General features: G+C 44.7%; 2 protein-coding genes across 7 annotated transcripts in view; both read left to right on the forward strand.

The window, feature by feature from the left end:
- tara (taranis) overlaps positions 1–18,806 on the forward strand; it is a 38,132-nt gene extending 19,326 nt beyond the window's left edge. Inside the window, exons 1-2 of one of the 3 annotated variants that reach the window (XM_064698598.1) lie at positions 78–687; positions 15,901–18,806. In XM_064698598.1, coding sequence (XP_064554668.1) covers positions 676–687; positions 15,901–18,636 — 2,748 coding nt within the window. In that variant the 5' untranslated portion in view covers positions 78–675 and the 3' untranslated portion in view covers positions 18,637–18,806. Of the gene's footprint in view, positions 1–77; positions 688–9,438; positions 9,628–15,900 lie in introns of those variants that run through there. The other 2 variants (XM_064698597.1, XM_064698596.1) reach the window with 2 other exon arrangements.
- Positions 18,807–20,374: 1,568 nt separating this feature from the next.
- Cad87A (cadherin-87A) overlaps positions 20,375–26,437 on the forward strand; it is a 65,409-nt gene continuing 59,346 nt past the window's right edge. The window contains exons 1-2 of one of the 4 annotated variants that reach the window (XM_064698700.1): positions 20,375–20,574; positions 21,523–21,807. Coding sequence is in view for 1 of the 4 variants with exons in the window: in XM_064698699.1 (XP_064554769.1) it covers positions 20,550–20,574 (25 nt within the window). In the remaining 3 variants the exon portion in view is untranslated. Of the gene's footprint in view, positions 20,575–21,522; positions 21,808–26,437 lie in introns of those variants that run through there. The other 3 variants (XM_064698701.1, XM_064698699.1, XM_064698702.1) reach the window with 3 other exon arrangements.

Here is a 26,437-nt window from a genome sequence, read left to right on the forward strand (position 1 = left end):
TGTAGCCAGAGCTTGTGTGTGTGTGCGTGCGTCGTTGCTGGCTTTGCTGCCTGCTGCCTGCTTCTTGAGCGCTGGCCAGTTTATTTGTGATTTTAGCATGGCAGACTGAGGTACACGTCGCTCTCGCAATCGTATCGAACGCAAACCGATACGAAAAAAATTCGACGTAAATTTCTGGTCCCGTACTTACAGTAGCGCGCGTAATTCAAAGTTATCACAACAAGCTAAACAAAAAAATTCTTAATTTAAATAACATTTCACTTGCAATTGTGCAATTCAAAGTGTGTGCAAACCAGTTGATACAACGATTAAAATTGGTTATAAAAGAAAATATTTAAAATAACTTTAATTATAAAGTGAACAGCAGAGAACTAAATAAGAAATTGTACTAAATAGTGCCCCAAAATGTCATGTGTTCATTGTGATGTGGTGGGCCAAGCGACTGGCTCCAGGCATCTACTTCTGGCTGCCCTGTGAGTTACCGCTGAGGATATTATATTATCTAGTGACTGAGAATTCAAGAATAAACTGGCAATAGCAACAACAACACGAACAAGTGCCAGGTGTTAGTTGTTGCAACTGAATTTCTGTTATATTCATTTAACGGGCTTTGGCTATTTTGGTAAATTGGATAAACGCAGTAAACGCGCATCTCTCGAAACGGCTCAGCCGAAAATGTGCACAGAGGTGAGTGTCCATAGATCATAGATCATGCCACAATCTGCTGGCTTACCTAAATATATATAGATAGTTGTCTAAATTTAACAAAACTTATTCGTTACATTTTGGCTAACAGGCATTTGAAATGCACCGCCAATTGGACCAGCAATTTGGCGGGCTTCATAAATCACGGGGTTGTAGCTGCAAAACTACCTGCACCCAGATGGAGTTCCTTGCACAGTGTGAAATGCTGTGGCCAGTTGAAGGGCTCTAAGTGTACAATAGATTACAGCAAATAGACAGTTTGTTTTGAATATTATATCATGCACATATAGATGCAACTATGTAAGTTTGCTATTTCTAGGATCTCCAGAGTGTGCAATATAAGTTATGTAATAAGAACACATCCTTATCTAACGATAATTTATTGATGAACCCAAAATGAAAATTTGTGCAGTATCCTATATATTTTATGATTAGATTCCGATAAAAGATCTTGTAATTCTAAGTAAAGAGTGAAGCCTAAAATACAATATTTACCAGGCTCTCAGTTCTCCAAAGATTTTACCATGCCTCTATAGCTTCCTCCGACGAGTCTACCAATTATTTTTAAAGCCAAAACCTAACGATAAATAACAACTAGAATAAACTTTTTGACATATGCTCAGATTGAAATTTCGACGCTCCAAACACCTTGTGCGCTCTTAAGCTACGTAGTTAATCTTTCTGTTACATTCAAGCTAGCAATTAGTTTTAACCGTCTTCCAAGTCATTTCGTCGGCTTATCAGTGCAACATGAACTTGTCTCAAGTTCAGTCTATGCACAGCAGTTGTTGTTGATAACAGATTGTATTCCCGGGTTGCCCGACTAAACAAACCACAGCTGACGCTTCCATTCATAAGCACATTTTTTGGTGAATCATTCAAGTGCTCCCCCCTTCCTTCTATTTGGGAAGCTTTCATATTTTGTATGTGTGGCTGGCTGTGTGTCGCGTTGTTGCACCTTTTACTTAGAAATGCGCGTAAATGCTGACTGAAGCTTCAACATGTGGTTTCAGTACGGAATTCGCTTCGCTGCCTACACTTATTGGCATTGCCCGTGCCCGAGAGCCCGTGCCTCTTACTCTGCCCGCGCCAGTGGATGGTGTTCGTGCGTGGGTGGGTGGTTGGTTTGTTGGTAAGCTTTAGGTCTATGGCTATCTATGTGTGTGCCATTGTGTGCTGATGGGACACATACATACATATATGCATATGGGCTTCTGTGCAACTTGGCCTTTGTTGCATGGTAGGCATGGGCACATGAACTCCTACAGCGCTTATCACAGCAAGCACATACACAACAACAAAAACAGTTATGCCTTTATCATGTAAACAATGCAAAAGTTGCACGTGCTACCGCTACCATCATGCAGCGCCATCTATTGGCACACATTTGCCTTAGCGCAATATGCTAAATAGCTGCTGCCTGTTAAGCTGGCGTCGACAGAGACGTTGACGTTGACGTCGACGTCTTCATTGTCTAATGCAACAATTGTTTCGTACGCTGACGTCGCAGCCGCGTCGCAGACAGCTGACTTTGGGGCCGTTTAATTAATTACATACGTACTCGACGCGACTCGGAAAACAACACTTGAAAACAACAAATTCGGCACCCGCTCGCCCAACACACAAAAATAAAGTTAAAAGTAAATAAATAAATGAGGGAGAATAATAAGAAAAGCAGCAACAAACTTTTGGTGGACGTCGTCTCTCTGTCGCAGTCTCAGTCAACGTCGCTGCCCATTTAGTTTTCTCTTTCGTTAGCCGCTAAAGTCGCGTATTGTAAAACGCCAGCGTCGCTGTCAACGTCGGCGTCGAAGTCGCCATCAGATTTCTATAAATTTCTTAGTTCCTCTGCGACTGCAGCAGCAGCAGCAAACATTTGTGCACCTTGTACATAAGAAAAGTTAGCATGATTTGTTGAGAGATATTTAACTAGGAACATATGAACAAACAAATTAAACTTCATTTGTATCTAAACACAGTATCCTGTAAATTAAGATACTTTTGTATCTAAGCACAGTATCTCACCACTTACAATCACTGACTTACATTCTTCATGTATGTATCTATAGCGTATGAAAGTTAATACCTTGATTCTAATATACATATGTATTAACATTTACTATACAAAAATTAAAAATAAAATTGGTGTATTCTATAATATATAATTATTAATATAGTTTATTGAAATATGAATAAGATGTGTTTATAAATAATTAACGTATTTGCAATTCATTTGCATCGACAGCTTTGATTAAGTCACATTTAGTCTGTGTCTAGGAAAATTCGGTAGTTTTTGGTTGAAACTGCTCGAGCCTCAAAGATTGTCTACATATCCTATTTCAAGCCTTATATAACGAATGACGAATTATGGAAATCTCCTCAAATTATTATAATTTCCTTAACATTCTGACTGTTCTATTGCGTTTTTTAAAGAGCATTTCAGCTTCGGCACACACATGCATAAATTTCGCAAAAATGTGTTATCATTATTTTCCTTGTGCTTCTTTTTAATTGTTCTTTATAGCTGTCATGGTGAGTGTGGGTTTGTGTGTGTGTGAGTGTGTTGTTATTGTTTTTTAGGGTGGTGCAAATTCCGGCACGAGACTTAATTCACTTAATTGAGCAGGCAGCAACGGCATCGCCGACGGCGACGACGACTGTGACAGCGACTGCGACTGCGACGCTGGGAGCAGCGACGTTGACGTCGCTGCTGCTGCGGCACAAATAGTTCGAAATTGGCGCCGGCCCGGAACGGCTCCAGACCCGGACCTGGCTCCGGAATTGGCCTCGGCTCTGGCTTTGGCTCTTAGTTGGTCGTGCCCCTGCTTCTTGTTGTTGTTGTTATTGGGCATTTGATTTCACTTTCAGATACATTAATACAAGTGCATGCGCACGCCTTTTGAGTTATTGGTAGCAGAGGCACAGCACAGGAAGTAAGACCGAACAAGGGGCAGTGGCAGCGGGGGCCCAGTGGGGCGCGGGCCGGCAGCCTCCTGTTCCATTTTCTTTGCTCTTCGATTTTATGAATGAAAACGCGAAGGCGAAACGCGACTTGGTCGGTCGGTTGGCTGTGGTTTACTTGCTGTGGTTGCATTGCTTTATTTGCATGCATGTGGCGAGCAGGGAGGCAGGCAGGGCACACACACACACACACACACACACATAGACTCGGGCACACGCACGCACACATGCATACAGATGCTTGTACATGTCTGCTGCCATAAAAATGCCTTTGGGGGCCCGGCTTGCGACGCGTCGACGTCGTCGTCATCGTCATTGTCCTCTCCATACATGTGTCTTGGCAGTGTGTGAGTGCGAGTGTGTGTGTGCGGATTCCATTAATGGCATTATTATCCTTTGCGACCCATTTGGTCTGGCTGCTGGCTTTTTAATTTTGCCCGCTTCTTATACTTGTTGCTTGGCGGTCAAGTGCAGCCACTGAAAGCGAAAACCTCTTTCAATGATAAAGTTTAAATAATGATAAAAGGCAAACAGCCGTTTAAGGGTTGGGCTCCCACAGCCCTTTGGTTCTTGGTCCCTATACTCCTTTTGTCCTCAATTGGAGCGCGCCAAACGTAGAAGTCTTCCTCTTGCACAGCATTGACGCAAAAATGTAAACAAAATGCCGCATGGCCATTTGGGAAACTGACGCACACACACAATGATACACACAGGTAGCCGCCACTAGGTGAGCAACAAGACGATTTAACTTAGAGGAGGGGCGGGGGCAACTTGTCGCGCATGAGTAATCGACTAAAGTCACGACTTTGAACGGAAAACAGCGTCGTTTGGTCTTGGAATCGTTACTGGACTATGGTCCAAGATTAAAGTGGTTTATGTGAAGAGTTCCAAAATGAGTGGATCTATATTTACCAATATAAGTCTACAACAGCCTTTATCATAGAACTAACAGTCAACATCTTGATCGTTTTTATGCTATATTCAAACACTCATTTTATATAGAATGACAAGACAGAATCATGATTTTTATAATAGCATACTATCAAAATGATTAATCAATTTGTATTACGACACTGAAAAGCTATCGATTGTAAGTTAATTATATATAATTAGCATAGGCTGATAAGGCTATCAACGTTGACATAGCTTTAGAGAGTTCAAACACCTTTTGAGGTATTTCTATTTATTTTAATCTGCGGCAACCTATAGATATTCCAAAGTTTTAACTCGCATTTTCCTACAAGCGAATGCAAACTCATTTTAAGTGGAAAAAGTTATTCTCACAGCTTGTCACTCATGCCCCAGTTGCAATTTGCTCTATCGGACATATAAAGTTGTGTGAATTAAACGCGATGACAGGCAGCATGAGAACTGCTTGATATGATAGTGAACTGAAGACCAGAAGTTCTACTTGACTTTATAATTCCTACTAAGTAATGATTGGGCCTTAAGAACTACTATAACTTAACTAGAACTGTGTTTATGCAGCTATAGTAACTATTTGTTATTATCCTCACAATCTATTGAGAACTGCTTAATATGATATTGAATTGAAGCAAAAGTTTTGCCGTAGCTTCATATAATATTGTACTAAAGATTCAAAATTTCATTCAGTTGTATTAATCCCATATTAACTGACTAGCCTGACAACAGATTTTGTTTAAAATTGAAAACTACTTAATTTGATGTTAGAATGAAAACGAATATTTAATAACATGTTAATTCTTCTCAAAAATATAATTGATCTGCTCTTCAAATGCCTTCCTTGTTGCACCTCCATCAAGTTCTTTTGGCGTCCTTGCCTATTGCCCAACTCTTGAGTCGACAAATTTGTCAAGCCATTCAAAAAACCAGCTGACAAATTGACAATCGCAAGACATTGACCATCGCTGCTGACCGATTGACTGGCGGCTGCTTAACAGATTTACAAACTCGAAACGTGCCACATGCTTATATGGTGGATTTACTACGCGATGCGTCCGACAGCGACAGCCGAGAGCCGTTGCTACCACAGTCATGTTGTATGTTTTGCGCTAATGTATGCCCAAAGCGCGCAACAGCAACGACAGCAGCAGCAGCAACAACAGCAACAACAACAACAACAAACAGCTGTAGCTGTAGCTGCTGCCTGTAGTTGCAGCCAGTGTGTTGCACAAATCTTATCAATGAATGCGCATCACTTGCACTTGTTTGCACTGGCTAACTAATACGTGAGGGGGGATTCACCGGCTACGTAAATGGTGCGGCATTGCTGATGACGGCAACGATGACGTGACGAGCACTGCACTCACAGATACAACAGCAGCAGCTATTTCATATACAGCTGCAGAAACAGATACAGATACAGATACATTTATGGCTCTGCCTACAGATGCACGCACACAATTAACATTATTAAATCGCTTGCCGCAAATTTGCGGTTGCGTCACCTACTTTGCACTCGGACACTCTGCCACTTGGACGCTGTGTGCAGTGCGCCAAAGGATAAACCAACGACTGGACAGGCACAACAACAACAAGACCAACTAGAACCAGAACAACAAGAACCAGAACAACAACAACATGAAGTGAACCGCGGCGCTGCGAAAATTTCCATTAAGCTAAATTAAAGTTATCGTGCGGCGGCAGCGCAGTAACACCAAGACTAACAGTCTTGCCTCGTGTCCACCCACTCGTGCCGTGCGTCCCCTCCTGTAGCTGTCCAAGCTCTTCCATTTTCATTTCTCATGCGTTGCGCCGCCCGCCTCCATCCGCCTGCGCCACGCTTGACAATCAACGAGAACGAGCGAGAGACGCTTTGCCCACGTACAACGTGCAATTCGAAAAGTGGTTTTCATGGCATCATGGCCCAAAACCACCACCACCACCAATCCAGCCCAATCACCCACCCAGAGCCGGAGCCAGAGCAAGAGCCGGAGCCGGAGCCAGTGCCAGAACCGAAGACCGAGCCGTAGACCGTGCCATCCTGGCTGGCTGGTGGTAGGCTTTATTATGTCAGCCCGACGAGAGGGCGAGAGCGCATTTCACCCAATTTCATTATATTTGCCAACGTTTTTAGCTTTTATACGCCATGGCATATTTCACCACGCACACTCGCATAGAATCCACCAGCACCACCATCACCGAACCACCCCCAGTCCAGCGTTTCGGCAAAGGCTCGTGTACAACTAGTTAAAGGATGGTGCAGGGTTCGGGTTTGGGTTCGGGTTCGGGCATAAAAGCCGGTTCGACTCGCTCGCTCGATTCTAGTGCGCAGGGTCGTCACACACACGTACGCACACTCAAATGTGGGTGGGTTGGGTGTCATCGTATATTGGTGTAGGTGGTTTTTGGCTGCCAGTGCTGCCAACCCATTATATTATAAGGAATATAATATTATAATAATGTCAGGCATAAAGCACGAGAGCGAGAGATGCAGAGTACAGGCAGGAGGCAGGGGGATGGATTCGTGGCGAACCCGTGGGCGTTGGAGCTCTGGTGGCTAACATACACACACACACAAACACATAGTATATATATGTATGTTTGTATGTGCTGTATGTGCGAAATAAGGTTATTTTATAAACAATTCGGAGTGTTGGGGGTTGTCTTTCTCTATCTATCTCGCCCCTTCGCACTCGCACTTGCTTGTGGGTGTGCGTGTGGGCGGCTTTTGGTGTAGCGGGAGTCAACGTCGTCATAGTCATGGCTGGGCGCGCTCCTAGTGGGCGGTTATGGTTAAAACGACTGCAACGGCTACACTCAGCATTGTTGTTGTTGCGGCGCTTTACTTTATTGAATGTAGACTCGAACGGGGGGAAACTCGGTTCTCGGTCTGTGCTGTCGCATAGTACCGTTAAAGCAATGGGTACCGTCACGTTGACGATGATATGGCGCTTTAAGAAGCAGGATTGAAAGCTTTGATCCTTTTAGCCGCTGAGGATCCAAGTGGAATTATCTGGTTTGGGAGTGGGCGTTAAAAACGCTGGAACATTTGAACTAGATAGAATATATTAAATATGAATACATGAATGAAGGTATGGTAAAGTGTGATCAAAATAGTAGTATCCAATAAAACACTTTCTAAGAATAACTCTATTGTACAGGTGTATGATATGTGACTTATATTTAGCTTGAAGACAAAGATCGCAACGTAGCTTTTATATAATTCAATCAATGTCTGTTCCCGGACTATGATAAAAAGAATATGACAAGATCGCATTGATTTAACAAACAAATCTATTGTGCGAATCGCATTTAGTTAGATTCGCTCATTCAAAAAGACGTCAATTTACGCGCGCTGCTCCTCAATAACAATCCACCACAAGAGGCAACCTTTGGCAAATCAGCAAACTTGCGAGGCCAGCATACGTATGTACATACATACATGATTACGAATGCCAATGCGAGCTCACCACGATGCGAGCGAGGAGCAGAACATTCGCAGCAAAGCACCCTCCAATAAAATTCTGACCAACCGTTTTTGCCATTCTAAGCGAAATGCACTAGAAAACGCCGTTTGTTTTTACTGCTGCTTCTTCTTCTTTTTGCGCTTTAAAGTGTTTTCGAACCCCAAAAGCAGCAACAACGACAATTTGAAACAAAAATCGGAACGCAACACTGGCAAGTCAGCCGCACAGGCAGTCGCCCCGTTGCTGTTGTCGTTGTCGTTGCCGCCATCATTTATTTTGCGTCGTCGTCGTTGTTGTTGCTGTTGTTGCCTCTTTTTCTGCTACGTACTACAAAATTAAACTCGAGTCTCGGAACGAACATTCGTTCGCTCGTTTGAACGGGCAACGTTGCGATATTGCGTCCCTCGCTATCAACAGCAACAGCAGCAGTATATACACACACATATACATACATATATGTATACTGGCATACAGCGTTGTGTTGTTGTTCCATCATCATTATTTACCAGCAGCAGCGTCGCTGTCGCTGCTTTGTTGTTTTTACCCTCACTCACTCACACAGATACGCACGCATACACGCTCACTCTTCTTCTTCTGCAACTCTGCAGTTCGTCCCGCACTCCGCTACGACCCACACTTTATTTTTAACTGTGCGACTGTACTCGCTCGTTCGCTCTCGCTGTATAGCTGTGCGTGTATGTGTGCTTGTGTGTATTTTTATATGGCATTCTCTCATTCCACACCGACGCCGAGTCAGCATTGCGCGGCCCGGCTGCGATGTGGAAATTGTGTGTAGAGCGACGTGAACGTTGTTGTTGCTGCCGTTGTTGGCTGACTGGCCGGGCCTGGCTGTATATTTTTGTGTGTGTAGCCAGCACGCATACATACATACATACATACATATATACAGACATTTTTTCAATAGTATTTGTTGTTGCTGTATTTTTGTGTTTACCAAGCGGGCCGCTGTGCGGCGCGGCGCGGCTTGGTGAACGTACGCCTTGATAGCTTTGGCTGTTGCTGTTTCCACTGTTGTTATTCTTGTTGTTGTTTGCGGCTCTGGCACGGCCGCGTTTCATAGTCGCTGTGCAATTTGCGCAGTGTACGAAAATGACGATGACGATTGTTAACGGCAATTGTCGTTTTTTTTGTGTGCTGTGCTGTTTTTTCGGCCAGCCCTGGTTCGCAACGATTAGCGCACTTGCCGCTACGCGATGTTGATTCGCCTTTGTCTTATCAGCTGCTCGTGATAAGCGACAGCAACAACAGCAGCCGTTACCTTTTCACGCTCACAGAAATTTGCATGCTGATGTATTGATATGACGATCATTGGGCTCAGCTGCCTAGCTATCAGTCAGTCATTCAGTCGGGTAGTGAAACTTGTTGGCAAGTCCTCAGGGCTAGGGAACAGTTAGTTTTGGCAAATCAGCATAGAAGTGACGTAAGGTTGCTGTTGTTGTTCTTGTTGATAGCTGGGGCTTTCAGATAAGAAGTTGTCGATGGGGAAGGATAGGACTTGAAGGTTATCGCTTGAAGCGATATAATGGGGAAATACAAATGTTATATGCATGTGAGTTTAAAAAAAAATTATATATCGAAAAAGAAAAATTATATATAAATGAATATGTATGTATGGAGGTACTTGCATTTGAGTAGAAACTTGGCAGTTTTAACCCTAACTACCAATTACATATATGTACATACACATATGTAGGTAGATAAGCATGCCTTAATAGAATCTCTATTTTCTTCTATTATCTACTACTCAATCCTCGGCACCCTAACAATTGCACTCCAGTCCGTTTTCTACCTAAATAATTCTATATTTTCCCCCATACTTAATCAATTTCTTATTAGCTGCATCTACAGGTTGATTTCAAATTGATTCGGTATCCCGCTCCCTTCCTCTAACTGATACATCGATCGTTATTCCAAACTCTCAGAAAAAGTGTCAGTTAGTTGCAGTTTTGATCGATCGCTTGAACAGGGCGCGCAGGTAGAGCCGGATTGGGCACGAGAGTGCCTGAACCCCGAGCTCACAGCGTGTCTAATGCATTGCATCCTTTGTGAGGATTAGTGTTCGAACTTAGGTAGATGCGACCGTTGCAGGGCTTAGGCTCTCGGTCGCAGGATTTTCGAGTGCTAGGCTCATATTTCAAGAAATGCTCGTATGTCCTTGCCACGAATTCGGTCAAACAGCTGATTCCGATTTCAATTTCCGGCGCGCGTTCTTTTGTTTATGCATATGCAAAAAAAAAAAAAACGCAACGTTGTCGGTTCATTGACCAAAAGCCATGACTGGGGCGCCATTCTTGAACAGCAGCCACCAACGCGTGTTTGTGTGCGTGTGGCACTCTGGCCACAGCTGACAGCCAAACATATGTACGTACATGCACGGACATGATGGCAGGGTAACCCGTAGTCCGTAACCCGTCCTACGCCCCGTCCATCAGCTGAGCCTTGCAAATTTTCAATGTCACCAATTGCGCGCCGCCAACTTCTCTGCCGCTGTCGCTGCTTATAAATCTTCGACACGACACAGCAGAAAATACAACAAGAAAAAAGTTCCCCTCGGCACACAGGCACACACACACACACACACTCGAACACACGGCATACAAACATACACATACCAAAAACCAAAACCACCAAAGCGGCCGCATTGAAAATTGCTCTAAATTCGCCAAAAACAGCTGATTTCGCTTTTGTGCGGCGCTTCCTGCAGCGCCAATCGACAACGACAGCGTCGACAGCGACTCCGCCATCGAGCATCCACATCGGACTCTCTCAGTCGTGTGGCGCACTTCGTGCGGCAACATGAAATGGCCGTCGCAAATATGCGCATATAACAAACTACCCAATGCCCGCACCCGTGCCACCCGCCTGCCCAGCATATTAACCTTGCAACAGCTCCTCCTCATCATCCTCAACAACAACAACAACATCATCATCAATACTGCGACGGGTCCGGCTACGGCGACTGTTTTCGTATTTAGGCTAGTTTCTTATGAAAACTAAAAAAAAAGAAAAAACAAAAGCAAATGCGGAAAAAACAAACCCTTTGCTTTCCCACAACTTCATGTGCCGCTATAAGCAAATAACTGCGTACCCAATTCCCCCACCCCCGCCCCCTGTCCACACGCTGGCTTTCTTATTGTTTGTTGTGGGTGTACAGCCAAGTTTTCACCCAGAGCCGATGCCACCAACTAGCATGGGAAACATCGGCAGCAGCAACAACAACAACAACAACAAGCAATCGTCGCACATATCAGCGGCGTCATCTTGAGCGCTACGCCCTCGCCCAGAGACCGGAGACCAGCCACCATCCAGCAACCATGGAGACCATCTCTGCGACTCGGCGTCTGCGAGACTCGTCTTCAATTCAATTCATTTTTATTATGATGAGCAGCCGCCGTTCGCTAGTCGACATCGCCAGTCCCAAGTTGAACTCCGGTCTCGGTCTCGAAAACTCGGAGCTGGTTTTTATTATGTTGCTCCAATGTGGCTGTTGCTGTTGCTTCTTTTACTTTTTCTACTTCTTCTTTCCCTTCTGCTTCTTCTTCTTCATCATCTTTCAGTGCGCTCTTTCTTTATGTTCATAAAGTTTCTTCTTCCTCTTTGTGCTTTGTATATTTAAATTGCTTGTGAGATCGGCGGCTTAGAGCCCAACGACGAAGTCGCCTCTGAGCTCTGAGCTCACAGCTCACAGCTCAGAGCTGGCCCGCCGTTTGGCTTTGTCGAAAGCTGAAACTTGGGTTTTTTTCAGTCGCTGTTTTTGTCGTCGTCGTTGTTGTTGTTGCTGCTGTTGTTGCTGTTGCGTTTCGTTTCGTATTTGCTGCTATCGCACGTTGTTTCAGCTGAAGAATTCAAAGTGGCCACAAAACACAGCGGCGGAGACACAGAGTTTCAGCCAGGCCCAGACCCCTGAACGTTCATTCGAGCCAGCGACCGACTTTAATGCTGAAGTCGACTTTTGAGCGAGGCCGGCACAGTGGAGCAAAAGAGAATACATTTTGAAATTGCTTAAAATTGGCTTCAGCTCTACTGTTTTTTTTTGTTTATCACTATTCAGTTATTGTTATTATTTATTTCAGTCTCTAGCCAAGCATATGTATGTTAACTACTTTAGTTCCAGTTAGTCTATAAAGCGAGTCGTAACATCTATTTGGGTATACTCATTTGCATTAGGCTTTATTTAACTTTTTGAATAGACTTTTAGTTTCTGGAGAGTCTTTCCTAGGAGTATATTAACTTACATCTAAAAAAACATTACTGATTTTTCGTTTGCTTTTTTGATTTAATTGCATATTCTCTAATAATGTATTTAAGTATTTATTCTAGCTAGTTTAGGCAGAGGCCCTTTACACAGAGACCCTAACGTCTATTTGGGAATTCGCTTGAGTTAAAGGTCTAAATAGACTTTAAGTTTCTAAATAGATTTTTCTATCAAAGTGTTGGCTAACATACATTGCACACTTTTTGTCTGCTTTTGGGCCACTGTGCAGCGCAGCGGACGTCGCGACGTTTCAACTGTTGGCCTGGCTCTGCGACTCTGGGGCTCTTGGCTTGGCTTTGGCTTTCGGGCAAACAGTTCGTGTTGTTGCTGCTGCCGTTATTGTTGTTTCTGCTGTTGTTGTTGTTGTTTTTGACGATGACTGGCTCTCAGCTTGGTTGGACGGTCGTTCGGTCGGTCGTTCGGTCGGTCGGTTGTCGTTCATTTGGTTCGTTTGGTTGGCTCATAACCTGAAACTTGAATATTGTGGAATTTGAAGGTAGCGACGGACAGCGACAACGATGATGTTGCTGTTGTTGCTGCTGCTGCTGTTGTTGTTGTTTGTGTTGTCGTTGCTGCAGCAGCAGTAGTAACAACTGCAGCGCTGCGTGCGAGCTTTCGAGTCAGCCTCAGCCGTCAATTTGGAGCCAGTTGCCGTCGCCGTCGCCATCGTCGCCAGTGCCAGCTGAAACGAGTTGCTGGCGAAGCGTAAAAAAAGCAACGAACGCTTGACGGGGCTGCCTGACTGCCGGACGGACTGGCTCTTGTGAGTGCCCCGTTGTTGTTGCTTTTGCTGCGGCTGCTTGGCACTGGCTGACGGGCTGCCGGGCTGACTGACTGGCTGGCTGACTGATGCTGGTGTGGCAATAAAACTCAACTGCCAGCAGTCGCAGTTGCAATCTCAGTGAACGCAGCTCAAATCAAGTTGCTGCTCTCCTAGCAGCTTGGAAGATGACTTTCGGCCGTTGTTTACTGGCCAGCATTACTTTAGCTCTTCTCGTTGTTGTTGTTGTTGTGGCTTATAATGATAGCAACAATTTTTAACTCACAGCAAAGCGGCAACAACAATTTCTCCGCACGCTGTTGTAACAACTTTTTTGAAGGCAAATTAACGTAGAAAGTTATTTTGTGTTGTTTTTTGGGATTTTGATTTTGATTTCCGTTTTAAAGCTTTGCAGCTGAGCTTTTAATGTGAGAAGCTTTTTAAAACCCCACAGCTCAGCTCGCACATGCACATGGCGTATGCGCAATGCGCTTGTTAAAAGCATTCCACATACGCCGTGTGGCCAGCAGCAGTCGCAAACAATGTGAGCAATGAGCAACGAGCGATGAATTCAAGCGACGAAGATAAGCACAGCCATGACTCACAGATACAAATACACGCATACACACACAGCTGACAAAGAACGAACAACCAACAGCGAACAGCGAACAACGCAGCGATGACAAAGATTATGAGGAACTGCGATCAGCTAGGTAATTTTGAGTTCGCCTTAAGATGCGGCACAGTTGACGCAAGATGTTCGACGCAGTTAGTCACAAGCGCCGAGTCTGGAGTCTAGACCGCCAGCCCCTATGCCGTAAAGTGGACGAAATACAGCTGCAGACAACGAGGGATGAAAAATGCGACGATGATGCGATGACGCTGAGAACCAGCCAAATGCTAAGACCGAGCGAACGAACCGAACCGGGCGGGCAGCAGGCAGACGGCAGGCAAACAAGCAGACGGCGGGCAACCGGGGCTGGAAAAAAGGGCAAGGAAAATGTGAAACACATGCGACAGCGACTGCGACTGCCACGACGACGACGACGACGACCTCGATGACGATAACAAAAAAAAAAACAAAAACAAAAAGAACTGCAAACGAAAATGAAACGAAACGAGAACTCACCCCGATGCGTTCTACTGCTGCCCCGACCCATGGCTCAGGCTCAGTCTCTGGTTCTGGCTCTGGCTCTGGCCCTGGCTCGTATTCCCCCTCTGAATGCAGAAATATGCGAGCATATGGCAACCCTTATAAGCATGACAAAGGCCCGTCCGCAGCACGAAGCGTTCACACATCTGTGATGTTCGCTATTTCATGTGCAGCGGGGCTGACAGAGTTGTTGCCTTGAGTATTGCAACGGGGATTGTACTATAAATATAGAGGGTGGCAACACTGCCCGATTAGAGCTGGGCATTGTGATCAGTATTGCAATGTGAGTAATCTTCTATCATTAATAGGTGGGATTGTTAAGTAGAGAAGATCAGCTTAGGGAAAACTTTAATCAATATAACTACTAGGTTAAAATACAAACTGGTTCTTAAAATTGATAACTGTTGAAAATATATATTTATTTGGAATTTAGAATTAACGTTTATATTTCTTTCTTGGATATTGAGTTGAGATATTGTCAGTATCTTTATTCCCCACACAACAAATACCCTACATAAAAAGTAGCAACATAATTTTTCAAATGCTGTCTGAAGTGTCCATTGATCCTAAAATCTCTGTTTTGAAATTTTACGTAAATACGAAATGAATTGAATTGGAACGATTGGCAGTCGCTGTGGCATTATTGTTCATTGTTGATTTCCATGCCATATATTCCAAAATCATGAAAACGCGGCCTCCAAAAATAGTTTCGAGAAACTCACGCAAAAGGCGGAAGTGATGAACGCATTGCGAAGACGACGCAACCAAAGGCGAAGACATTGAAGCCAGCAGCCCCAGTGGCTGTGGCTGGCAGTCCCACGCTTGTGCTGCCTCTGACCCTGCAGCGTTCCCCCTGCTCCTGTCTCGGCTGTTACGGCTGCTGCCGCCGCTTTCCCGTGTTTTATTTTAAGAAGATTTCGAGCAGCAATGCTGATGAGCAATGCCAGCCAGTTCGAGGCGAGGGTGGCTGCCCGCCTGCCTGCCAGCCAGCCTGCCTGCCTGACTGACTGCGCTGTTCTCTCCATTTTCATTATGCTGCAGCGAGGGTGTTGGTCGTGGTGCTGCTGCTGCTGCTGCTCGTGGTGGTGCTGATGGTGGTGTTGTTGGCAGCGATGAGCTCGGCTGGGTTTGTTGGCTTTGTGTGGGGTGTGGGTTGTTCTTGTGTGTCGTTCGGCTGCCGCCTGACTTCCATTTTCTTGATAAGTTTTTGTGCCTTTTCTCGTTGTCCTGGGCCCGGCACGTAGACAGGCGCCTGACATTGGCTGTGTGGCAGGAGCAGGCGCGGGGTGAGTGAGTGGGTGGGCTGGGTGACATACTCATTGGCTTTTGCTCCTTTGTGCACTGCTTCACAATTTATGAGACAACATTCGGATGCTTGTTATACGCTGTGCTTTGCTTGTAATTGGGTATATTGAACTGTAAATAAGGCAATAATATGCATATCGAATATTCGATAGAATATAAGCTATAGTCTTATTAATATAATATTAGTGAATTATAGATTTAGTGAGCAGAAGATAACTTGAAGCTTTTTAGGCTCTAGTATGTGTGGGTACAGGGTATTTCTGAGTCAAACGTTAACATCTGTTACTAGTTAACCCTTTTTGGCGGCAAACTTTAATCGAGACCATTTCACTTTTTGTTCTGCTTACAGGTTAATTCAGCAATGGGTCTTCAAGCAACAGCCGCTACCAAGCGGAAGCATGAGCTGACCTTTGACAGCAAGGATGCCAACACCACCTACACGGGCAACTGTGCGCCGCCGCCGGTAAAGGCCAACAAATGGGCTATCAACAACAACAACTACCTGGAATCATTCGAGGAGCAACAGCAGCAGCTGCAAAAAACGAGCTCGGAACAGTTGACCGAATCCAACAACAACAACGTGGAGCCAATGAAGCCAGCGCATAGTATTATTAGCAACGGTGAAGAAGTTACTAACAGCAGCACCACCAGCAGCATCAAGAGTCCCGCGGAGGTGCCGCTGCCGCCCACGGCGAGCGCTGCGATACCCGAGGACAGCATTGCCAAGTTGGAGGTGGTGGCCGCGGTGCCCTGCGAGCCCTGGTCAACAGCTGCGTCGCCCGTGGCGGCGGCCAGCAGTGAGCCTGTAGATTGCATCTCAAAGCTGCAGGCGGTGGCCGTGCCCAGTGATCCCTGGGGCAGCATTGCCACGCGCTCCACGCTCGCCACCACGCTGCTGAGTGCGGACGAGTTGGATGACGATGACGATGACTTCGAGGATGACTACGAGGAGGAGGAGAGCATTATACCCACCTACTGTCCCATGCGGTATCATCCCTTTGCCCAGCAACAACAGCAGCAGCAGCAACAGCAGCAGCAGCAACAACAGCAACATCAGCAGCAGCAGCAGCACCAGCACCAGCAACAGGCTGCAGCCGCTGCGGCCGCGGCAGCGCAGCAACAGCGCAGCTATCCTCCCGGCTATGGCAGCCGACCCGCCTACTACTCGGAGCCGTTTCCGCAGCAGAATTGTTCACGCACCGGCAGCCCGCAGCACATGGCGCCGCGAGGCTTTGCACCGCCCCAATGGACCACAACAGGCGCAGCAACTGGCGCCGGCACGGCTGGAGCGGCGGGTGGCGCAGCTGCCACGCCCAGCGGTGCCCAGCAGCAGCAGCAGCAATTCTATGAGAGCGGTGGCGGAGTCATCTATGCACAGCCAGCGCCACAGCAGACCATACGCTGTGCGGAGAATGGCAAATCCTATCTGGACCTGGGCTGCAGCAGTGCGGCAACAACAACACCAGCCAGCGCCCTGCCCAGCAGCAATGGCAACGCCGCGCCAGCGCCCTCTTCCTTTGTGGCCGGCGGCTTGCCGCTGCCGATGCCGCTGCCCCTGCCGCTGCACGGGCTGCCGCTGAAGCGCTGCTGCGACGGACGCGGCGGCTGGTGCAGCGCCAACCGCAGCTGCTACAAGGACACGCGCCTGAAGATACGCAACCTGTCCATGTTCAAGCTGTCGCGCTTTCGCCAGGTGTCGGAGCAGTCGCTCTACCGCTCGGTGCTCATCTGCAATACACTGAAGCGCATCGATCGCGAGATCGAGACGGAGGCCAAGGAGCTCCACCAGGCGGCGCAGCAGCATCATCAGCAGGCAGCAGCCGCGGCAGCTGCGGCCGCCGCTCAAGCGGCACAGTATCATCCAGCCTATCAACAGCAGCAGCAACAGCAGCAACAGCAGCAGCAGCAGCAGCAACAACAGCAGCAGCAGCAGCAGCAGCAATCCCCGCCAGCGCCTCTACATCATGCGCAGCAGGATTATGCGCCTGTGCTAAATTGCGCCCGGCTGGCCAACATGGATCATTATCAGCAGCTGGCGCAGCCACCCAGCTTCCAGCCCCAAGCCCCGCTGGGTTATCACGAGCGTCTGGAGGCGCCGCCGCCGCCATATAGAACCGCAGCTGCTGCTGCACCTGGCGGATTCCAGGCACAACCCGCACTTGTCGCAGCCGCCTCGGCGACCAGCAATTGTGATACGTCCTGCAGCACCACGCTGCATCCCTATGATCACTATCCCTTCCGGGAGTCGCAATCGGGGCGTGCCACACCCTTCCCCACCTGTCAGACGACGACAACGACGGCAGCGGCGGCAGCAGCCACTGCGCCTGCGGCTGCCAATGCGGTCAGCAGCGCGAACGTAATCTCCGCCAGCATCAGCTCCAGCAGCAACAGCACAGCCGCTGTGGCCCCTGCAGCACCTGTCCAGGCAGCGACATGCAGCAGCTCCAGCTCCAGCGCCACCAGCACCAGCACCAGCAACAATGCCAGCTCCGCCTCGAGCGTGGTCAGTGCCTGCGATTCGAGTGATTCGGGCTATGCGGATGACGATTCGACCCGCTCCATCAACTGGAGCTCGGTGCTCAGCCTCAGCTCACAGTCGGCGCTGGATCCGCTCAACAACAACGATCTGTTCAACATACTGCCTGCCGCCGCCACGCCCACAGCAGTGCCCGTGTGCATAGCAAGCAGCAGTCCCAGCTCTGGATCCACTCTGGCCTTTAGCGGCAGTTTCACCACGGTGCAGGCGAGCGCCAGTCAGAGCAGCAGCAGCAGCAACAACAACAACTCCTCATCCTCCACGACGGCCACCTTCACCACATTGTCCACCATATCGTCGGCGACGCACTCACTGACCTCTTCCTACGTGAGCAGCATCAGTTCCAATGTGTCAGCGGGCGCCAATACGTGGGAGTATGGTTTCCTGGACATGGAGTTCGGGCTCGGCTCGGAGTTCACCGAGCTGGTGCCCAGCTGCAAGCTTAGCTCCGACGAGCTCTTTAAGAGCGGCCTCAGCGGACCCGTTGCCAGCTCCAGGCTGCACGACAACGAGCTGGAACAGCCCGCGCACATCATGGTCGGCAGTTAGTATCAGTTGTAGGCGTTCGATTGCCGCGGAGACGGTGGCAGCTGTGGCAGCCGCCGGACGTAGCGTGCGGGTCACGCCCGTCCAGGTGGCGCCACAGCCCAATTCCAAGCAGTATTCAATATGTAATTGTTGTAGCAAAGAAATAATTGAATTAAACACTGTAAACATAATTTCGAATTATGCTCAGGTTGTGAATGTGCATGTTATCCCCCCCTCTCAATCCTCCTACTGAACAGCAGATCCCCAACACAAAAAACCCCTTTAAACCAAAACCCGTTAAACAAGCAATCGCCGCCAGGGGCGCCACACGATAATTGCAATTGTATTGAAAATAAAAACTAAGAGAAGAAAATGGTATGACAAATGAAAACTATTAGCAAATTTTTTAAGTGTAAATATTGTAAAATTTCAAATGTCTAATGTAATGAAGAAAAATTTCTAGAACCTAAGCTTAAGAGCAAAAAACAGAATTATTATATAGTATATATATGATAAATGTATCTATATTAGCGCGTATGACACGTAACTTTAGCTTTGTTAGTTGCAATTGTTGCAGTTTTTCGATTACAGCAAAACGTTTCACACACACAAACAGAAAGAAGTTTGACAAAGATCAATTATTGCAGAAAAACACACACAACAAATATTTGGTAGACAACAACAACAAGCAAAATCGAAAAACGTTTACTATATTGTAGCCATAAGTATTATTATTTATATACAAAAGAAAACAAAACAAACGGAAAAATGAGAGGACATCTTAAAACAAAGTTTTACAAAAAACAAAAAATAAAAAATTTAAAAAAAATTTCAGAAAAAAAATACAAGCAAATATAAAAAATTTGTTAAAAAAAAATATTAAAACTGCATATTTAATTGCTACTTTGAGGATGATAGTACTAGTTTCATGGATTGACTATTTGAATGGATATATTCATATCACTCAAGGAGTTCTTAGATGCAGAGTTCTAATAGGGTTGCTGTCACAACTGGTTTGGTTGATCATTTAAATCTCTGTCTGACGCACTTGCGCCATCTATGATGAACGTAACTTAGGCTGCTGTCCGAACTAAAAACTTTGGTTGATATCTTTGCTTATTTTGTATTTGTGTGTGACACCCTTGCGCCACCTATCAAAGTAACTTGGGTTGCTGTCAAAACTAAAATGTTCGGTAATTAGAAATTTTGAACGTTCTTAAGCGCCATCTATTTTACACCTATTCCGATTATATAACCAAGTTAAATAATTGCAGAAACAGACGATGGTGAGGAAATTGGCTGAACGAGACTTGTTGTTTGTTCTGGTCTTTTTAGTACTAAACCGATTCGCAAGCAATTGTATAAGACAACATATAAGAGATTGTCAATGTTAAGACAATGTTATTTTTAGAATGAATTAAATCAACAGGTCGCAACGTCATCAGCTGAATTTATGCCCTGTTCAATTAATTTTCGAAATTAAATGTCAGAGCTGATGTTGTTCCATAATAAAATGTTATTTTAAACATTTTGAGAGGATTAAAATGTCACTATTAGCTTCATATTTAAAATGAAACTAAAAGTGTTATAACAGGCAACATAATGTTTATTAACATAATCAGAATCAGCTGTTTTCTGATGTTAGGCTCAAAGTGTACTGTTCAAAAAACGAGTTGGCATTTTTCAAAATATTTCTCCTGCGTTGGCAGCTTGGTCACCTGTTGAACACCTGTTATTAGTTTGTCTTTTTCTTTGGTCGCGTGCGGTTGTGTCGCGGCCGTCGATTTAAATTGCGTCGGCGGTATTGTTTATAATATCAGTTCATCAAGCAGCGCGCGCGTGTGTGTTTGTGTTGATGTTCTTCCGCCCGTTGTTTATGTGTGTTTCGAAATGCCGCCAAGTGCAATTTACAGCTAATAAATATTGAGAACATAATGCTAAAATCGTGTTACAACAAAGGTAAAGTGCAAGAGCAAAACAAAACAAAAAAAATGAAAGGAAAAAGAAGTTAGCAAGTGGAAGAATTCTGCCGTAACAACAGCAGAAGAAGTAGCAGCAGCATCGCAGCAGACTGTGGTGTAGGCTGTAAAATTAGTTGTCTGTCTGGTTTTTGTTTGTGCATGAGGCTGCGTACCCGTTTGCCTGTGTTGAGTGTGTGTGTGTGTGTGTGTGTGTGTGTGTGTACATTTGGTGTAGTGTGAAGCAACAATTTAATTGCGAACTAAAACAGTTCAATTTCATACAAATACAAATATGTGATTTAATTAAAATTGCATTTGCGCTTGGGGCAATATCTGAATATTTCAGTTTCCAATGTAATTTAAATCAAATACACGAATAGATACGTTCACAATTACACACACATACACTCATATATTGTATATTGGCGATCGCCGCACAAGCAACAATTACAACGCAGCATGTGGACTAAAGGGGAGTGCTTAGATGTGGGCGCAGACAAAGATGCATAATGGCGTAATCGTAATCTTTTTGCCCTCTTTTAAATTATTCAATTAAAAGCGCAAATTGCAGGCCACAAATTCAATTTAGCCGCTAGTTGCTGATGTGCGGCTGCCGACGGCGATGTTGACATTGAGGCAGCAGAGGCCAACGCGTCGCTGCCCGCTGCTTGCTGTAATACGTGCGTCGCGTGTCTTTTTGGTTGTTGTTTTGAGCTTCGACGCGAAATGTCATATAACAAATATTTTTTATTTATGTATTTACACATATTTTTTATTTTATTAATTAAACAAAAAAAATGCATTTAAAAACCGGTTCTTGAACGTGCATAAATGCGAAATCAAAATATAAATGATTTAGTTATTGAAATATTTGTGGTGTGCGTGCGAGTGTGCTTGTGTATGTGTGCGTTTGCCCTTCAGTCAAAGTAACGGCAGTTTATTGCAGCGAAAGAAACAACTAAACGAATATAGGGAGAGCCGCAGAGACAGCAAACGACTGCCGTCAGCTTTTTGCCCAGCCAAAAACAACAACAACAATCGACGCCGGCATTGGCCCAACAGCAAAAAAGCAAACAGAAAAAAAAACAAAGCAAGAGCACCGCGGCGGCCACATTCCAAGCGACAGCGTGCGGCCCCCAAAGCTCAGGTCAGCCGCCCAGCGGTCTCTCTTGCTCTCTTGCTCGCACAGCAGCTGCAGCAGCAGCAGCATCAGCATCAGCTTCAGTAGTGGGTAAGTCAACTACATCAACGTCAATTTTCTGGTGCTGGTGGCACGTCTGTTTCTTTTGAGTTATTTGCACCACCCACCACACCACCCCCCTTCAGTTTGCCCTCTTTTGAGTTATTGTTTCTCTTGTGCTGTTACGCCTGCCGTCGGCCCATGTAACGAGATTTTTGCGTAGAAATTACAGATTGTTTTCCCATCTTTCCCATGTATTTGGTGCTGTTTCTTTTTTTATAATACCCTGTCGAATTGAATATGTGTAAAAAGGATACAATGTTTGTGGGCAAATGTATGTGACATTCAGAAAAAGGCATCTCATCCAGCGCGTCGATCTCACAGAATAAAATAAACAGACAAACAACCTCCCTGCTCCCTCTACAATTACAGAAATAATCTTTTAAAGAAATATATTCTTTTGGTTCGGGATATACACCTAAATTGATATGTTTTCTTATTCCTCAAAATATTACAAAGTTGATACCTTAAACACCAAAGTTATTCAGGAATAAATGTTTCACATTGTTAGGCTGAGCACAGGGTATCTCTCGGTTGGGCACATTCCATATGACCATTCTTACTTTTTTCGTTTTGTTGTTGATGGGGTCTTCTTCTCCTGCTCCCCTCAATAGCAGTTGCCCCCCCTATCTCACAACAGGGTGTCGCCAGCTGATCATCAAAGCAAACGCAAAAAGAAAAAAATATCCCAGCCAGCTGAGTTAATTATGTTAATTAAGAATCGGTATTGGCCCTAATGTAATGTACATCGACTATTAAGAGTATGTAGAGAAGTAGGCTTTGGGGTTATGGGAGTTGGGGAAACGTGAATGGATATTAAATTTGTAGGTTGCCAAGACAATTCTCACACGTGGTACAAACGGGATGCGAAGATGGCAATTGCTAATTGCCTATTTTCTTCGTCGGTTTGTAGAGTTAATCATTAGACGCTGCAGATATTGTTGGTCCGCCGAAGGTTTAATATCCTTAAAGACCTTTGCCTAAGGTTTTCGCAGATATGTGAGCTCGTAAATTAATTTTTCGAATGATTCTTCCAATAATACTACATAATATAGTAGTGCGATATGGATAAGACTTGACTCATATGTAACCAGCCTAGTTTTACTAATATATGCGGAGTCTGGTCAAAATATCGTCGACCGACGGCCCAATCCGGTCGGTTCCAACTTATGTACTGCCTGCAACAACAAAATTGACCTATGCAAAGTTTCAAGACGATAGCTTGAAAACTGAGAGACTAGTTCGCATAGAAACGGACAGACAGACGGACGGACAGCTATGTCTGGCTATATCAACTGTAGATAGCTGTAGATGGGGATCTGAGCTGAATTAACATCAATAAGGTTTCATTTTAGTCATATGTTCTTTATATTCTTGAAATTTCCCATTTTCAAGAGTCAGCCGCATTCTTATAATTTTATTCCTACATACTGTAATCTCTTTTTGCATAGTTTAATATATATCACGAACTATCAAATATGCAGCACCAGAAGTTGAGTTCACTTTATTTTCATGATGTGTTTCAGATTTATTACTTAAGCTTGCGATTGTTAAGTGTGAAATCACTTCAAAATTGATCAAGGCCTTTTTATTTTCATTTTTAATTCATATACGCAGTTAATTAATTAAAATGGCCAATAAACAAAACAAAAATCGGCAGAGAGGGAGAGTGCCCAATCTATGGCATTGAACTTCGTCACTCTGTTGACCTTTCAATCATTTCGTAAGTTTATTGTGGGCATTATGATGAGTATGGGATGTTTTGGAATTGAATGAAAACAATTAATTGTGTGAAATAATTTATGCTTATAAAAGTTAATAGAAGGGTCGAATAAAAGAGTATACATTTTTTTATTTATCTCTATATATAAAACTGTTTGTCCTGACTGACTGACTGACTGATTGGTGATCAACGCACAGGCCAAACCGTAAGAGCTAGGAAGCTGTAATTTTCACTGTGGTTACCTTATGTGATGTAGGTGCACGTTAAGACGGGGTTTCGGGAAATTCCACCCGCAAGTGTGGAAAAATCGCGAAAAACGTTTGTATGTAACTTTTTTGTTTGCCATCCGATCGGCCTCAAACTTATTTTCAAAGATCTTTCCACCCATAACAGTGGTAAATTGGCGGAAATCGGTTGTATGAAAGTTTTTTGTCTAGCATCCGATCGGCCCCAAACTCATTTTCAAAGATCTATGTTCAAATTCATTTGAGGGGTGTTTCACACTTTTTAAAAATGCCATTCCTCCTTGGTGGAAATGGAGGTCAAAGATTTGGTGGGTGACGTTTTGTGCTCAAATTCATTTCCAGACATCTATTAGAAAAATCATTTGAGACGTGTTTCACACTTTTCGCAGAATTCAAACTTCTTGGGGGGGAATGCGAATTAAAGATTTTTTGGACGAAGTTTTAAGTTGTGTCCGATTTGCTTCAAACTTATTTTTAAAGCTCTACATAAGAACTTAATGGATACGTATTTCAGCGATTTGGGAAATTCCACCCATAACAGTGGTAAATTGGCGGAAAACGGTTGTACGAAAGTTTTTTGTTTACCATCCGATCGGCCCCAAACTCATTTTCAAAGATCTATGTTCAAATTTATTTGAGGGGTGTTTCACACTTTTTAAAAATTCCATTCCTCCTTGGTGGAAATGGAGGTCAAAGATTTGGTGGGTGACGTTTTGTGCTCAAATTCATTTCCAGACATCTATAAGAAAAATCATTTGAGACGTGTTTCACACTTTTCTCAGAATTCAATCTTCTTCGGGGGGAATGCAAATTAAAGATTTTTTGGGCGAAGTTTCAAGTTGTGTCCGATTTGCTTAATTTTCACGTTTTTCGCAAAATCTAAACTCCTTCGGTGAAAAATGCATTTCAAAGAATTTTTTGGTGAATTTTAAGTTTTGTACGATTTGCATAAAAGTTGTTTGATTCCCGTCCGATCAGTTTCAAAATCTTTTTCAAAGCTTTTTAAAAACATTGGTTTTATAACATACGTGCCACGGGCAAGGCCGGGTTATACCCGCTAGTTTAATATAAACGAATTGGCTGCTTTAAGATAACGAATAGAATAAATCGAAATGAAGTTTAATTATTATATGAGACTGGCTGTTTTCTGATTTCCAATGACCACATTTTTAATTAAAAATTAATTCAACTAAAACTTTTACAAATAGATTTGGTAAAGCAGAAGTTCCGTTAGAAAACTGCAGAAATAACTACATTCTCCATCCTTTTGGTTTAATGTAGTTTGCAAATTGATCGAGCGTACATTGGCCAGGTCGGATATACGCTCAGTTCCTGAAAGTTTCAGCATGTGGCCGAAAAATTCCTTACTTGGGTTCTTTCTTCAGCGTTTGTATAACTTCTCTTAATTTAAGGTAACGTAAAGATTCTAATTACACTTACAAATTGTTTTTAAATGTTTTATTTTATTTTTTCCGCTATGCTCCCCACCTTTACAGCTATCTAATCAATAAATCCAGTTGTAAAATTCCAACACCTATTTTCTCATATAATTTATTGCAAAACTACAATAGATCCATACCTCCCGCCCTTACCCCAATACCACGTCTCGTGGCCTAGCTGGGCAGCTCGTTCACTAGAGAATTTCGTAATTTTCAGAATCACAACAAACAATGGGAAAAATGCGAGCGGCGAGAAACAGAAAAAAAAAACAAGAAAAACCAAAACAACAAGCGACGCGACGCGACGTCGGCGGCTTTTAGGAAACCGCCTTCTTAACAATAGAAAATCTCCAAAAGCCGTCGACGGAACTGCGTCCAACTGGCGTGTTGCACAGTTAATGTTGTTTGCCTTGTTGTTGTTGTTGTTGCTGCCAGTCGGAAGATATTTTAGACTAGTTTGCAGTGAGGCAAGCTTATATACATGTATATATATATATATAGAGAGAGAGAGAGAGTGAGAGGGGAAGCTGGGTGCGCGGGAGCTGAACAGTGGTTCCGAACGTGCCTCTGTGCTTGGGCAGAAACAAGTTTTATAGTTTTTACGCTGCCGCTGTCCAGTCGATCGGGGCTCGCACAGCTGTTGTAGTTCTTTTGCCGGACGGGCCTAAACATGGCTAAAAACCAGTCTAGTTTCAGTTCCAGTCCCACACTCAGCCAACTCCCCAATGCATTTTGTGTGCTGGCCCGCCTGTAGTTTTGAACTAGTTGCGGTGTATCAAATCAAGTCTAACCACGAAACGACCCTAGCAGTCGCTATGCTCCGCTTCCCCACCCTCCTTTCGCGCTGCCCGTCGCAATATTTGGGGCTACTTTTGCACAGTTTGGAAATTAACTGGTTGTTTTGCGTGTCAGCTGCTGCTGTATGTGGACTCTTTTGTGCATTACCTACTCCGTCCCATCCACCTTCCCGACTTTCCACAGCCCCCATTTATATCGTATTGTTCGATGGCGCCTTGCAGACAACTTTATGTTAAAGGTTTAGAATGCGCTCAAAAGTTTTCGGCCACCTCGTCTGGGATCGCCTCAAAGTTGTGGCCAAAAGTGGGCGGCTCCGGTGGATTACATTTGAATCCACCAGAAGCCACCCGGCCAGTCAGCCGACCATTCAGCCGCGGCAGGAAGAAAGTGAGGAAGGAAGTTGATTTTGTGCAACT

Source organism: Drosophila montana, unplaced genomic scaffold (assembly GCF_035044405.1).
Source record: "Drosophila montana isolate Dmon_TW-CO22-7 unplaced genomic scaffold, ASM3504440v1 contig_779_1, whole genome shotgun sequence".
Taxonomy (NCBI): Eukaryota; Metazoa; Arthropoda; class Insecta; order Diptera; family Drosophilidae; genus Drosophila; species Drosophila montana.